The sequence below is a fragment of the Bombina bombina genome, chromosome 2 (genome assembly GCF_027579735.1).
Source record: "Bombina bombina isolate aBomBom1 chromosome 2, aBomBom1.pri, whole genome shotgun sequence".
Taxonomy (NCBI): Eukaryota; Metazoa; Chordata; class Amphibia; order Anura; family Bombinatoridae; genus Bombina; species Bombina bombina.
In genome coordinates, this window is record NC_069500.1 from 72,630,193 (window position 1) to 72,646,935 (window position 16,743).

The 16,743-nt window shown below is 40.0% G+C and overlaps 1 protein-coding gene across 1 annotated transcript in view; it reads left to right on the plus strand.

The window, feature by feature from the left end:
• ELAC1 (elaC ribonuclease Z 1) overlaps nucleotides 1-13,653 on the plus strand; it is a 41,806-nt gene extending 28,153 nt beyond the window's left edge. Inside the window, exons 3-4 of the mRNA XM_053700407.1 lie at nucleotides 9,915-10,382; nucleotides 12,858-13,653. Coding sequence (XP_053556382.1) covers nucleotides 9,915-10,382; nucleotides 12,858-13,327 — 938 coding nt within the window. The 3' untranslated portion in view covers nucleotides 13,328-13,653. The remainder of the gene's footprint in view (nucleotides 1-9,914; nucleotides 10,383-12,857) is intronic.
• The last annotated feature ends 3,090 nt before the right edge of the window (nucleotides 13,654-16,743 follow it).

The following is a 16,743-nucleotide window of genomic DNA, read 5'->3' on the forward strand; positions in this document are numbered from 1 at the left end:
TACCTTCTGGATTTGCACAATTATATCACTAGATTTTGAAGCGAAACAATACACACTGCGTAGTTAAGATGGCTACTGCGGGAGAACCAGACAAGCATGATAATTTCCTTGAACGATGGCGTAAACTTGAATTAATGTGCCAGCAACTAAGTGATAACGCTCCATATGACATTCTCATGAAGCGTTTCATACCGGCAATTGCTGAACACACGGAGGAGTTCTCCCTAGATTTATCCAGCACACAAGAGGGGCCCGCTGAGGGTATCTTACTGCAAGAACCGCGGCAGGCTATGCCGACACTAGAGAGGGCAAATAGCCCACACGCAACAGTTCCGGAGCAGAAGAACTCAACGAGGTATGAGACTTTGCATTCACCCGGCAGATCAAGCGGGCTTCAGTGGATGAGAGGACACAGTCTGCTGATGGTGAATGCGAAGGGCTTCTGGGGGGACCCTCGGGAGGCCACAGCTGAATCGCAGTCGCTCTCCGTGTTGGCGGCTGTGTTTGGCACCTATGCTCAGAGTCATCAATCCTCAGAGGCACCTCAAATGATACAGAGTGATCTCCGCATGGTGTATGAATTTGTGGCTACACATAAAACTTTTTCTCTTCTCCGGAGCCATTCTTCTCTTGTTTTACATGGGGACTCATGTGATCCTGTAATCCCAAATGGGTAAACTAAACCTTGGGGCTAAACATACCTCTGTTCTCCAGCTCGTACAGTATTAATATTTAACCCAGTTGCACTGTTACTTATATTTTAGCCATTTGGTTTATCAGATATGTGTTTAATTTAAAATATGGGGGGCAGCTATGGCACATTATATGACTCCACAGGATTGTATCAGAACATTACTACGTCAATTTTGCTATTCATGATACTATGTTATTGACATTAATCCTGCAGGTATAATTATAGTTCTAATAATGCCTTTTTTGTTTGTTTCTGCTGAGGGTAAGAGGGGGGCCACCGGTGGAGCATTTTAAACAATAGAAGTATACTCTAGGACAACATCGAAGATACCCGCAACATTCCATAATTTAAGCTTGCTTAGTGGCCTGCGGCCGAGGCCATGAGCGAAGTAGGACATACTTTAATCTTTAATAAGATGATGTGGGTCTTTATGTAAATCATATTGAATTATATTTATCACCATGTAGACAACAACCCTTAATCATAAGCCCTTCCTGTGGGGCATTTGTTACTCATGTATTATGCAATTAGGTACTATTAATAATTTTAATGGTCAGAGTTGGAATATTTGGAGCAATAATTTCTTAGCAATGTTCAATGCTGTGTTGTCCCCTTGTGGAACACAAAATATAGAGTGTGAATTTACTAGTCTTCTTCAAAAGGACACCTGAAGGTTTAATCCATGTCTATCTCCTATAATGTTTATCTCTTTGTGTGTTTGGCTTATCTTTTTGTTTTTTTCTTTATTTTCGTTGATACTGCTTTCTTTATTTTGTTCATAATGGTCCCTAACATTACCTTAATTTAAATGATAAGGTCCAAGAGCGACCTGAATTGTATTTACAGGGGCAGAAATCATAAACAAAAACAGAGGACTCTCTAAATACCTAATGAATATCTGTTTATTACATAACATCTGTATTATCACCAATGTACATTCTTATGTATGTTTGCTATTTGTATTATGCAGTTCCTCAATAAAAATGTTTAAAAAAAAAAAAAAAAAAAAAAAAATTCCAAATATGTTTGGGAGAAAAAATGCGTTCACAATTTTTTTTTTTTTAATTTTCTTTCTAAGGACATGAGAAAATCCTATAAGCAACCCCCCCCATTCAACTCTCACATTGGGCTAGATTACAAGTGGAGTGCAAAAGTAAGAGCGCTATATAACGCTAATAACACCGCACTCAAGTTAAAGTGACATGAAACCCAAACATTTTCTTTCATGATTCAGATTTTAAACAACTTTCCAATTTACTTCTATTATCTAATTTGCTTAGTTCTTTTGGTAATCTTTTGTTGAAAAGCATACCTAGCTAGGCTCAGTAACTGGGAGTTAGCTGCTGATCTGTGGCTGTACATATACTCCTTGTCATTGGCTTACCTATGTGTTAAGCTAGCTCTAGTAGCACATTTCTGCTCCTTTAATAAAGGATATCAAGAGATTGTATCAAAATTGATGATAGAAATAATGCTGAATGTTGTTTAATCTATTAATCTATTTGAATCATGAAAGAAAAAAATGTTGTTTCTTGTCCCTTTAAATCAATAGCGCTTCTATTCTTGCGCTCTTATTACAAGTTGAAAGTTAAAATGTATCGATCAAGACAAAGCCTCATACAGGATAGCGTGGCTGCCCTACCTCCCTCTCCCCATGGACTTCTATAGGGTGTGCTAGAAAACCCTGTTCTAGCTTTCGCTTGAGCACGAACGTGAAGGTGCGTTAAGAAATAGTTTAAATAGCATTGTTCTTCACTCAGAAGAATGTTACTTTTTTTTTTTTATATATTTATATACTGTGTGTGTGTGGGTGTATATGTATGTGTGTGTGTGTGTGTATGTGTGTATATATATATATATATATATATATATATATATATATATTTAAAAAAAATTCTGGTCTAAAGGGCAGCTATATTATTAGTAACATATATTGAAAATACTATTATGGAAAGACTTGAGCATGTTTCTAAAAAACAAAACAAATGAAAAAAATGCAGTTAAATATTAAATTGCCTAAAGGCTAAGTTAAGGCACTAGGTCTGATGGAACTTATGAACAGAAGAAATAAAATAATGGTATCTATAATCCTCCCTTCAGTAAATTGAAGATACAGTTTCTACAATTCACTTTTACTTCATTAATCAGTTGTTCTTTGTACATATTCTGAACTCACTTTTATAGATTTGAGCTTCAACTAACATGTTTATTGTACAAAGCATTAATTTAAAAAGTAGATATCCTTCGGCAAATGAATGGTAATCATATGCATTACTATTTCATTGCCTTTTCCAGATCATTGTATTGTGACTAAAACTAATTAACTTGGCTGTTAAGGAAAATTAAACTTTTATATAATTTGTTATAAACTACAGTGTAATTTTTGTGATATTGTAACTCCTAATTCTCCATTGTCTCTTTTTTTCCCCCTCACAATATGTTCCAGGAATCTTCGACATACAGATGTGGCAGAGAGTATTGGTACCCTTCCACTTTAGGAAAATGAACAATCTTCTTTGATCTAAGTAAAAATTAACAAACATATTTGGTATCCAACATTTTTTATTTTAAATGTAACGGAACAGAAACTTCACTTTTGATTTATACCATGGACACTTTTTTGTTTTTAAATATTTCATAGCACAGCCTTTGGAGATAACTGCAATTGAGCGCTTTCTGTAGCTCTAAATAAGAATTTTGTCCCACTCTTTTTTAGCAAACTGCTCCAGTTCTCTCAGGTTTGACAAATGCCTTTTCCCAACTGTGAGTTTCAGCTCTTTCCGCAGATGTTCAATGGTATTCAGATTTGGACTCATAGAAGGCCACTTCGGAGTAGTCCAGTATTTTCTTCTTATCCATTCTTAGGTGCTTATTGAGGTATGTTTCGGGTCATTATCCTGCTGGAGGACTCATGACCTGAAACTGAGACACAGTTTTCTGACACTGGGCAGTACGTTTCACTCCAGAATGCCTTGATAATCTTCTGATTTCATTGTGCCCTGCACAGATTCTTGGCACCCAGTGCCAGAGGCAGAAAAGGAGACCCAAAACATTTCTTTGAAAGCTTCTTTTCTCTTGTTAGGTGTATCCAGTCCACGGATCATCCATTACTTGTGGGATATTCTCCTTCCCAACAGGAAGTTGCAAGAGGATCACCCACAGCAGAGCTGCTATATAGCTCCTCCCCTAACTGCCATATCCAGTCATTCTCTTGCAAGCTCTCAACATAGCTGGAGGTAGTTAGAGGAAAGTGGTAAAATATAGTTAGTTTTTTCTTCAATCAAAAGTTTATTGTTTTTAAATGGTACCGGAGTGTACTGTTTTATCTCAGGCAGCATTTAGAAGAAGAATCTGCCTGCGTTTTTCTATGATCTTAGCAGAAGTAACTAAGATCCACTGCCATTCTCACATATGTCTGAGGAGTGAGGTAACTTCAGAGGGAGAATGGCGTGCAGGGTATCCTGCAATAAGGTATGTGCAGTTAAGTTTTTCTAGGGATGGAATTTGCTAGAAAATGCTGCTGATACCGGATTAATGTAAGTTAAAGCCTAAATACAGTGATTTAATAGCGACTAGTATCAGGCTTGCTATCAGAGGTATATACTCTGATTAATGTGCAATATAAATCGTTTGCTGGCATGTTTAATCGTTTTTATATATGCTTTGGTGATAAAACTTATTGGGGCCTAGTTTTTTCCACATGGCTGGCTTTATTTTTACCTAGAAACAGTTTCCTGAGGCTTTCCACTGTTATAGTATAAAAGTTACAGTTGGTGCAGTTAAAATTACAAACTGTGACATTCAGCTTCCCTCAGCAGTCCCCTGCATGCTATAGGACATCTCTGAAGGGCTCAAAAGGCTTCAAAAGTAGGAGCTGTGGCAGTTGTTATGACTGTTTAAAAAACATATTTTTCGTTTTGTTAATCTGTTTTTTGTATTAAGGGGTTAATAATCCATTTGCAAGTGGGTGCAATGCTCTGCTAACTTGTTACATACACTGTAAAAATTTCGTTAGTTTAACTGCCTTTTTTCACTGTTATTTCAAATTTTGGCAAAATTTGTTTCTCTTAAAGGCACAGTAACGTTTTTTTATATTGCTTGTTAACTTGATTTAAAGTGTTTTCCAAGCTTGCTAGTCTCATTGCTAGTCTGTATAAACATGTCTGACATAGAGGAAACTCCTTGTTCATTATCTTTAAAAGCCATGGTGGAACCCCATAGGAGAATGTGTACTAAATGTATTGATTTCACTTTAAACAATAAAGATCAGCTGTTATTTTTAAAAGAATTATCACCAGAGGATTCTGACGAGGGGGAAGTTATGCCGACTAACTCTCCCCACGTGTCGGACCCTTTGACTCCCGCTCAAGGGACTCACGCTAAAATGGCGCCAAGTACATCAAAGACGCCCATAGCGATTACTTTGCAGGACATGGCGGCAATCATGGATAATACCCTGTCAGCAGTATTAGCCAGACTGCCTGAATTCAGAGGAAAGCGCGATAGCTCTGGGGTTAGACGTAATACAGAGCGCGCAGATGTTTTAAGGCCCATGTCTGATACTGCGTCACAATATGCAGAAGCTGAGGAAGAGCTTCAGTCTGTGGGTGACGTCTCTGACTCGGGGAAACCTGATTCAGATATGTCTACTTTTAAATTTAAGCTTGAGAACCTCCGGGTGTTGCTTGGAGAGGTTTTAGCTGCTCTGAATGACTGTGACACAATTGCAGTGCCAGAGAAATTATGTAGACTGGATAAATACTACGCGGTGCCGGTGTGTACTGACGTTTTTCCAATACCTAAAAGGTTTACAGAAATTATTACTAAGGAGTGGGACAGACCCGGTGTGCTGTTTCCCCCCCCCCTCCTTTTTTTAGAAAAATGTTTCCAATAGACACCACCACACGGGACTTATGGCAGACGGTCCCTAAGGTGGAGGGAGCAGTTTCTACTTTAGCAAAGCGTACCACTATCCCTGTCGAGGACAGTTGTGCTTTTTCAGATCCAATGGATAAAAAATTAGGTTACCTTAAGAAAATGTTTATTCAACAAGGTTTTATCCTGCAGCCCCTTGCATGCATTGCTCCTGTCACTGCTGCTGCGGCGTTCTGGTTTGAGTCTCTGGAAGAGGCCTTTCGGACAGCTACTCCATTGACTGAAATACTTGACAAGCTTAGAACACTTAAGCTAGCTAATTCTTTTGTTTCTGATGCCATTGTTCATTTGACTAAACTAACAGCTAGGAATTCTGGATTCGCCATCCAGGCGCGTAGGGCGCTATGGCTTAAATCTTGGTCAGCTGACGTGACTTCAAAGTCTAAATTACTTAACATTCCCTTCAAGGGGTAGACCCTATTCGGGCCTGGTTTGAGGGAAATTATTGCTGACATTACTGGAGGTAAGGGTCATACCCTTCCTCAGGACAGGGCTAAATCAAGGGCCAAACAGTCTAATTTTCGTGCCTTTCGAAACTTCAAGGCAGGTGCAGCATCAACTTCCTCTGCTAGAAAACAAGAGGGAACTTTTGCGCAATCCAAGCCGGCCTGGAAATCTAACCATGCCTGGAGCAAAGGCAAGCAGGCCAGAAAGCCTGCTGCTGCCTCTAAGACAGCATAAAGGAATGGCCCCCTATCCGGCAACGGATCTAGTAGGGGGCAAACTTTCTCTCTTCGCCCAGGCGTAGGCAAGAGATGTTCAGGATCCCTGGGCGTTGGAGATCATATCTCAGTGATATCTTCTGGACTTCAAAGCTTCCCCCCCACAAGGGAGATTTCACCTTTCGAGATTATCTGTAAACCAGATAAACAAAGAGGCATTCTTACGCTGTGTGCAAGACCTCCTAATAATGGGAGTGATCCATCCAGTTCCACAGATGGAACAAGGACAGGGATTTTATTCAAATCTGTTTGTGGTTCCCAAAAAAGAGGGAACCTTCAGACCAATTTTGGATCTAAAGATCTTAAACAAATTCCTCAGAGTTCCATCGTTCAAAATGGAAACTATTCGGACAATCCTACCTATGATCCAGGAGGGTCAGTACATGACCACAGTGGATTTGAAGGATGCTTACCTTCACATACCGATTCACAAAGATCATCATCGGTTCCTAAGGTTTGCCTTTCTAGACAGGCATTACTAGTTTGTGGCTCTTCCCTTCGGGTTAGCTACAGCCCCAAGAATTTTTACAAAGGTTCTGGGGTCTCTTCTGGCGGTCCTAAGACCACGGGGTATAGCAGTGGCCCCTTATCTAGACGACATCCTGATACAGGCGTCAAACTTCCAAATTGCCAAATCTCATACGGACATAGTGTTGGCATTTCTGAGTTCGCATGGGTGGAAAGTGAACGAGGGAAAGAGTTCTCTATCACCCCTCACAAGGGTTTCCTTCCTAGGAACTCTGATAGATTCTGTAGAAATGAAAATTTACCTGACGGAGTCCAGGTTATCAAAGCTTCTAAATTCCTGCTGTGTTCTTCACTACATTCCGCGCCCTTCGGTGGCTCAGTGCATGGAAGTGATCGGCTTAATGGTAGCGGCGATGGACATAGTGCCATTTGCGCGCCTACATCTCAGACCGCTGCAATTATGCATACTCAGTCAGTGGAATGGGGATTACACAGATTTGTCCCCTCTGCTAAATCTGGATCAAGAGACCAGAGATTCTCTTCTCTGGTGGCTATCTCGGGTCCATCTGTCCAAAGGCCAGATTGGACAATTGTAACAACAGATGCCAGCCTTCTAGGTTGGGGTGCAGTCTGGAATTCCCTGAAGGCTCAGGGATCGTGGACTCAGGAGGAGAAACTCCTCCCAATAAATATTCTGGAGTTAAGAGCAATATTCAATGCTCTTCTAGCTTGGCCACAGTTAGCAACCCTGAGGTTCATCAGATTTCAGTCGGACAACATCACGACTGTGGCTTACATCAACCATCAAGGGGGGACCAGGAGCTCCCTAGCGATGTCAGAAGTCTCCAAGATAATTCGCTGGGCAGAGACTCACTCTTGCCATCTATCAGCGATCCATATCCCAGGTGTAGAGAACTGGGAGATGGACTTTTCATCTGGGGGAGTCGGAGCTCCATCCGGAGGTGTTTGCTCAATTGGTTCATCGTTGGGGCACACCAGAATTGGATCTCGGGTCCAGGGACCCAGAAGCGACGCTGATAGATGCTCTAGCAGCACCGTGGTTCTTCAACCTGGCTTATGTGTTTCCACCGTTTCCTCTGCTCCCTTGACTGATTGCCAAAATCAAACAGGAGAGAGCATTGGTGATCTTTATCGCGCTTGCGTGGCCACGCAGGACCTGGTATGTAGACCTGGTGGACATGTCATCCTTTCCACCTTGGCCTCTGCCTCTGAGACAAGACCTTCTACTACAAGGTCCTTTCAATCATCCAAATCTAATTTCTCTGAGACTCACTGCCTGGAGATTAAACGCTTGATTTTATCAAGGCGTGGCTTCTCCGAGTCAGTCATTGATACCTTAATACAGGCACGAAAGCCTGTAACCAGGAAAATCTACCATAAGATATGGCGCAAATATCTTCATTAGTGTTAATCCAAGAATTACTTATGGAGTAAGGTTAGGATTCCTAGGATATTGTCCTTTCTCCAAGAGGGTTTGGATAAAGGATTATCAGCTAGTTCTTTAAAGGGACAGATTTCTGCTCTGTCTATCCTTTTGCACAAGCGTCTGGCAGAGGTTCCAGACGTCCAGGCATTTTGTCAGGCTTTGGTTAGAATTACGCCTGTGTTTAAACCTGTTGCTCCTCCATGGAGCTTAAACTTGGTTCTTAAGGTTCTTCAAGGAGTTCCGTTTGAACCCCTTCATTCCATTGATATCAAACTTTTATCTTGGAAAGTTCTGTTTTTGATGGCTATTTCCTCGGCTCGTAGAGTCTCTGAGTTATCAGCTTTACAATGTGATTCTCTTTATCTGATTTTCCATATAGATAAAGTAGTTCTGCGTACAAAACCTGGGTTTTTACCTAAGGTAGTTTCCAACAAGAATATCAATCAAGAGATTGTTGTTCCATCATTGTGTCCTAATCCTTCTTCAAAGAAGGAACGTCTTTTACATAATTTGGACGTAGTCCGTGCTTTAAAATTTTACTTACAAGCGACTAAAGATTTTCGTCAAACATCTTCCCTGTTTGTTGTTTACTCTGGACAGAGGAGAGGTCAAAAGGCTTCGGCAACCTCTCTTTCTTTTTGGCTTATGAGCGTAATACGCTTAGCCTATTAGACTGCTGGACAGCAGCCCCCTGAAAGGATTACAGCTCATTCTACTAGAGCTGTGGCTTCCACCTGGGCCTTTAAAAATGAGGCTTCTGTTGAACAGATTTGCAAAGCGGCGACTTGGTCTTCGCTTCATACCTTTTCAAAATTTTACAAATTTGATACTTTTGCTTCTTCGGAGGCTATTTTTGGGAGAAAGGTTCTACAGGCAGTGGTCCCTTCCGTTTAAGTACCTGCCTTGTCCCTCCCTTCATCCGTGTACTTTAGCTTTGGTATTGGTATCCCACAAGTAATGGATGATCCGTGGACTGGATACACCTAACAAGAGAAAACATAATTTATGCTTACCTGATAAATTTATTTCTCTTGTGGTGTATCCAGTCCACGGCCCGCCCTGTCCTTTTAAGGCAGGTCTAAATTTTAAACTACAGTCACCACTGCACCCTATGGTTTCTCCTTTCTCGGCTAGTTTCGGTCGAATGACTGGATATGGCAGTTAGGGGAGGAGCTATATAGCAGCTCTGCTGTGGGTGATCCTCTTGCAACTTCCTGTTGGGAAGGAGAATATCCCACAAGTAATGGATGATCCGTGGACTGGATACACCACAAGAGAAATAAATTTATCAGGTAAGCATAAATTATGTTTTTTTCCTTTTGTAAACATGTAGTTGTTGTGATTTGTCAAAAAGCTCTACTTTTGTTTAGTCTGTCCAAAAGGACTGGCGTGTCAACATGCATTTTGGCAAACACCAGTCAGGATTTTTTGTGTTTCTCTCTTAAAATGCAAGGGTATAAATGCTTTAAAATGCAAGGGTACCAATACTTTTGACCACGTCTGTATATCTATTTCACTGGTTCTTAAAAGTGATTTGACTAGCTCAATTATCTAGATGGGTGTTATATTTTTTTTTATAACGTTTATCTATTAATACATAGCTTCTGTGCTTTCTGCAGTTATTATATTTATGCTTTTGTTTCTGCAGGTAAGATTACAAAGATCTTTATTACACATCTGCATGGAGATCATTTATTTGGACTTCCAGGTCTGCTCTGTACTGTGAGTTTACAGCTTGGTTCTACACCACCAAAACAACCTGTTGACATTTATGGTCCAGTGGGACTGAGAGATTTTGTTTATAGAAGTCTTGAGGTATCTAATTCACAGCTTGTCTTCCCATATCATGTCCATGAGCTGGTGCCTTCTCAAGATCAATGTCCAGAAGAAGAATTCAAGGTCTCATCTATAGTTAACAAAGAAAATGATGAAGCTATCGAGGAGACTGGAAGGACTATATATATGGATTCTGAAGACCGTTCCTATATATTGTTTAAAAGTGATCAGTTTACAGTGAAAGCTTTCAAACTTTTTCATCGCATACCATCCTTTGGGTTTGTTATTGAAGAGAGAGAACGACCAGGCAAACTCAACATGGAAAAACTCAGAGCCCTCGGTAATATTGTATTCCTTGATTACCTTAAATTGTGGCTACATTTTATGTATGAAATAGCATAGTTAAATGTCTTTCACGGTTTTTTTAAACATTTAAATTTACAGAATCACAAAAGTGGTTGTATGTTAATGATTTAGCGATATTTTATTATCTTGGCTCACTCTAGACTATATTCACTGGATGCAAAACCTACCCCCTCTTGTGGGTTGGACAGAACTTCACCTGCTCCTTTTGCCTAACTTAAATTTGGCCATTTTAAGCCTACCCCTCATTTTTAGTTATGCTTGTTCACAAGGAGAACTAGGTTCTTCCCCATACTCTTACATAACTACCTTAATGTTTTATGGGTAGTTAAGAATGTTCTGCCTTTTTATTTTTATCTATTATAATTATTTATTTGTAGAGCACAATGAGGTCTGAGATATAGGGGGGAGCAGTGTTATTGAGGGCCTGGAATGTTAAGAGTCAGGAATTTGTGTTTAATTCTGAAGGCTAAAGGAAGCCAGTGAAGGGATTGGCAGAGAGGTGCAGAAGATGAAAGGCAGAGGCATTCATTATGGATTGTAAAGGAGTTAAATGGCAGCTAGGGAGACCAGAGAGGATGGAGGTGCAATAGTCGAGGTGGAAAATGATGAGAGAGTGGATTAAAATCTTAGTTGTGTCTTGTGTGAGGATAGGGCACATTTTGAAGGTGGTAACAGCAGTAATTGGCCAAAGAGTAGATGTGAGGAGTGACCCCTAAGACATCGGGCATATACAGGGTTGGGGTAATTATATTATTATCAACAGTTATAGAAAGTTGTACAGTAGAGATTTTAAAAGAATGGGGGGAAAATTAGCTCAGTTTTGGAGAGATTTAGCTTAAAGTGAATTGTTTGTGAAACGCTAGGATTTACCATTGGAACAAATAAAGGGGACTTTCATTCATGAAGTATAAAATACTTCAAAAGCCAAATAGCGTTCTGCGAAAGTTGCCTTAGCAGCTCAGTGCGGCAAACGATGCAAACAAATAAAGGAGTTTTCAGCATGAAGTTTTCTAAAGGGGTTAAGAAAACAACATCTTGGGTATACGTTTATGTAGAAAACACCAGATACTGAAGGAAACTGGATATTCTGTTTTTCATATCTCAAGGTTAAAGAGAGGGCTGCAGAAGCAAGATTTGGTAAGTATTGCATGCAGTTTTTGCCCATAAGGATGTTTTGTAACATGTTTTGTTCTCTCTTTTCTCAAGCTTTTTTTCACTACTTTGTATTGACTCCTTATTTGGTAAAAATAGACTAGAGTCAGCCAAGATATTTGGAAATTTTAAACAAAAATACAGATAATTTTGTATATTTACAAAGACCCCCCCATTCTGTCAATGCTGCATTAGGTATTCACTAAGAATGAGTACCTGGTTAAAATTTAAATTAAAGGGGTAGTGGGCTATCATCCTCTCCAGGCGAAGTTGACTCTTCATTTGTTGAATATAATCTAGAAATATTTAAGCCAAGATATGGAAATGTAATTAATAGTTTGCTTCAAGTGTCTAATATTATTGGTTTAATTTGTTAATGATTTATATGAAACTGTAAACATTAAATTATAATACTGTAGTTTTAATTATTAAAATATAATGTAAATAGTTTAGTATTCTGCAGTTTGTATGTAATACTAGATTGTTCCTCTTAAAGGAACAGCAAATGCAAATACTTTGAGTGTATTAGTGTTATCTCCATTGTCCAAAATATAATGCATAGCAGGCCTGTGGGTGCTTGTTTACTTATCTACCGAGCTGGCCATAGCTTGCATTTATTGTTTTTAATTGTCTTGTCACTGAGCACTACAGCTAATAAGCCACACTGTCCACTCCAAGGAGAAAGAGGCATTTCTGGATCTGTACTTCAGATAGGCATCAAACATCTGAAGTAAAGGTGAGGTAGCCTGCAGTGCAGTAAACTATATGCCTTGTAAAAATTGGATATCATTTTCCCTTTAAAGGGATAGTAAACACCAAAAATGTTATTGTTTAAAAAGATAATCACTTTATTTACCAATCCCCAGTTTTCCATAACCAACACTATTATAGAAATATACTTTTTACCTCCTGTAATTACCTTGTCTCTAAGCTTCTGCTGACTGCCTCCTTATCTCAGATCATTTTACAGACTTGCATTTCAGGCAATTAGTGCTGACTCTTAAATGCGTGAGCACATTGTTATCTATATGAAACACATGAACGAACGCCCTCTTGCTGTGAAAAACTATCAAATGCATTCAGATGAGAGGTGGCCTTCAAGGGCTTAGAAACTAGCATATGAGCCTACCTAGGTTTAGCTTTCAACTAAGAATAACAAGCAAGTTTGATAAAAGTAAATTATAGCGTTGTTTAAAATGACATGCCCTATCATGAATCATGAAAGTTTAATTTGGACTTTACTATCCCTTTTAATATTTGAGTGTTTTAACAAATATGTCATCTGTCTGCATTGTAGGTGTTCAGCCAGGACCTATATGTGGAAAGTTGAAAAATGGAGCTAATGTCCTCCTTGAAAATGGACTAACTGTCTCCCCTTCTGATGTTTTAGAAGACCCCCTTCCTGGTAGAAAAATATGTATTTTAGGGGACTGCTCAGGAATTGTTGCAGAAGAAAGTGTTAAGCTTTGTTATGAGGCCGACTTACTGATTCATGAAGCTACCCTAGATGATGAACAAATAGATAAAGCTAAGGAACATGGCCATAGCACTCCAAAAATAGCTGCTGAGTTTGCAGTTTTATGTAAAGCTAAGAAGCTTGTGCTTACACACTTCAGTCAAAGATATAAACCACCAGGTCTGATTACAGAAGGGGATGAAGATGTCACTGTGCTTAAGAAGCAAGCAGAAAGCATATTAATCAACCAGGAAGTGATCTTAGCAGAAGATTTTATGACAATTCCAGTTACAATTAAGAAACCAAAATAAGATTGTCCTTTCAGACACGTTGTGTTTGTATGGCTAGAAAAGCATTGGCAAGAGAGAAATGGTTTGAGAAAGCACCAAGCAGGAGACTCTCTGAGAAGTTAGTTTTAATTTTTTTTATGGTGTAAGGGGTTAAAAAAAAAGTTCCACAGTAAGTTGTGCAAAAATGACTTGCTCTAAAATTAGACAGTGTCATTTTTCCTACTACAGTATCCCATTAAATAATGCCAGTATGTTATTTATGTCCCTTTTAAAATGAAGTTACAATATCTGTTTTATTGTTTTTTATTATTTTAGACTTTATCTGAACTTAAATAAAAAATATTTAACCCCTTAATGACAAGTGACGTACCAGGTACGTCCTGCAAAAACTTGCAGTTAGTGACAATGGACGTACCTGGTACGTCACTTGTCTAAGAGAGTGCTGGAAGCGATCGCAATCGCTTCCAGCAGCTCTCAGGGTATTGCAGTGATGCCTCGATATTGAGGCATCCTGCAATACCCTTTAGAAAGCATCCGATGCAGAGAGAGCCACTCTGTGTGGAAAGTTGAAAAATGGAGCGCAGCAATCACTGGCACTGCCACCAATGAATTTAGGTAAGGATCTGGATCTGGGGGGGGTGGGGGCAGCTACACTTGATCAGGATCTGGATCTGGGGGGGGTGGTTGGGGCAGCTACACTACAGAAAAAATAAAACATGTCACAAAACAAAACACTTTTTTTGGGGGGGAAAACTGGGTACTGGCAGACAGCTGCCAGTACCCAAGATGGTGGCAATTAGGTAGGTGGGGAGGGTTAGAGAGGTGTTTGGGGGGGATCAGGGAGGTTGGGGGTTAAGGCAGGGGTCCATCACAGCTGAATAATTTAAAAAAACAAAAAACAAAAAAAAAACACCTTTCTTCTGTTATGTGCGATCAGTCCACGGGTCATCATTACTTCTGGGATATAACTCCTCCCCAACAGGAAATGCAAGAGGATTCACCCAGCAGAGCTGATATAGCTCCTCCCCTCTACGTCAGTCCCAGTCATTCTCTTGCACCCAACGACTAGATAGGATGTGTGAGAGGACTATGGTGATTATACTTAGTTTTGATGACTTCAATCAAAAGTTTGTTATTTTACAATAGCACCGGAGCGTGTTATTACTTCTCTGGCAGAGTTTGAAGAAGAATCTACCAGAGTTTTTTACTATGATTTTAACCGGAGTAGTTAAGATCATATAGCTGTTCTCGGCCATCTGAGGGAGGTAAAGGCTTCAGATCAGGGGACAGCGGGCAGATGAATCTGCATTGAGGTATGTAGCAGTTTTTATTTTCTGAATGGAATTGATGAAAAAATCCTGCTATACCGTTATAATGACATGTATGTATACACTTCAGTATTCTGGGAATGGTTTTTCACCGGAACTACTCTGTTAAAGGTCACTAATCCTTTTAATAAATTTTGTCATGTTAAACGTTTTTGCTGGAATGTAGAATCGTTTACATTGCTGAGGTACTGAGTAAATAAATGTTTGGGCATTATTTTCCACTTGGCAGTTGTATGCTTTAAATTGTGACAGTTTCGTTTCTCCTCACTGCTGTGTGTGAGAGGGAGGGGCCGTTTTTGGCGCTCTTTTGCTACGCATCAAAAAATTCCAGTCAGCTACTATTATATTTCCTGCATGATCCGGTTCACTGACAGATCTCAGGGGTCTTCAAACTTCTTTGAAGGGAGGTACATTCTCTCAGCAGAGCTGTGAGAATTTTTATTGACTGTGAATAAAAACGTTACTCTTTTTATGTCAAATTTAGTTATTTACTAATGGGAACAAACCTTTGCTAAAAGTTGTGTTATTTTAAACTTGATGCTATAACTGTTTCAGTTCATTATCTCAACTGTCATTTAATCGTTTAAGTACCTCTTTGAGGCACAGTACGTTTTTGTTAAAAAAGATTATAACCAGGTTGCAAGTTATTGCTAGTGTGTTAAACATGTCTGACTCAGAGAATGATATCTGTGTCATTTGTTCCAATGCCAAGGTGGAGCCCAATAGAAATTTATGTACTAACTGTATTGATGCTACTTTAAATAAAAGTCAATCTGTACAATGTGAACAAATTTCACCAAACTGCGAGGGGAGAGTTATGCCGACTAACTCGCCTCACGCGGCAGTACCTGCATCTCCCGCCCGGGAGGTGCGTGATATTATGGCGCCTAATACATCTGGGCGGCCATTACAGATAACATTACATGATATGGCTACTGTTATGACTGAAGTTTTGTCTAAATTACCAGAACTAAGAGGCAAGCGTGATCACTCTGGGGTGAGAACAGAGTGCGCTGACAATACTAGGGCCATGTCTGATACTGCGTCACAGCTTGCAGAGCATGAGGACGGAGAGCTTCATTCTGTGGGTGACGGTTCTGATCCAAACAGATTGGATTCAGATATTTCAAATTTTAAATTTAAATTGGAGAACCTCCGTGCATTACTAGGGGAGGTCTTAGCAGCTCTCAATGATTGTAACACCATTGCAATACCAGAGAAAATGTGTAGGTTGGATAAATACTTTGCGGTACCGGCGAGTACTGACGTTTTTCCTATACCTAAGAGATTAACTGAAATTGTTACTAAGGAGTGGGACAGACCCGGTGTGCCGTTCTCACCCCCTCCAATATTTAGAAAGATGTTTCCAATAGACGCCACTACTCGGGACTTATGGCAAACGGTCCCTAAGGTGGAGGGAGCAGTTTCTACTTTAGCTAAGCGTACCACTATCCCGGTGGAGGATAGCTGTGCTTTTTCAGATCCAATGGATAAAAAATTAGAGGGTTACCTTAAGAAAATATTTGTTCAACAAGGTTTTATATTGCAACCCCTTGCATGTATCGCGCCGATTACGGCTGCGGCAGCATTTTGGATTGAGTCTCTGGAAGAGAACCTTAGTTCATCTACGCTAGACGACATTATGGACAGGCTTAGAGTCCTTAAACTAGCCAATTCATTCATTTCGGAGGCCGTAGTACATTTAACCAAACTTACGGCTAAGAACTCTGGATTCGCCATACAGGCACGTAGAGCACTGTGGCTAAAATCCTGGTCAGCTGATGTTACTTCTAAGTCTAAATTACTTAATATACCTTTCAAGGGGCAGTCTTTATTTGGGCCCGGGTTGAAAGAAATTATCGCTGACATTACAGGAGGTAAGGGCCACGCCCTACCTCAAGACAAAGCCAAAGCTAAGGCTAGACAGTCTAATTTTCGTCCCTTTCGGAATTTCAAACCTGGAGCAGCGTCAACCTCCACTGCACCAAAACAGGAAGGAGCTGTTGCTCGTTACAGGCAAGGCTGGAAACCTAACCAGTCCTGGAATAAGGGCAAACAGGCCAGGAAACCTGCTGCTGCCCCAAAGACAGCATGAACCGAGAGCCCCCG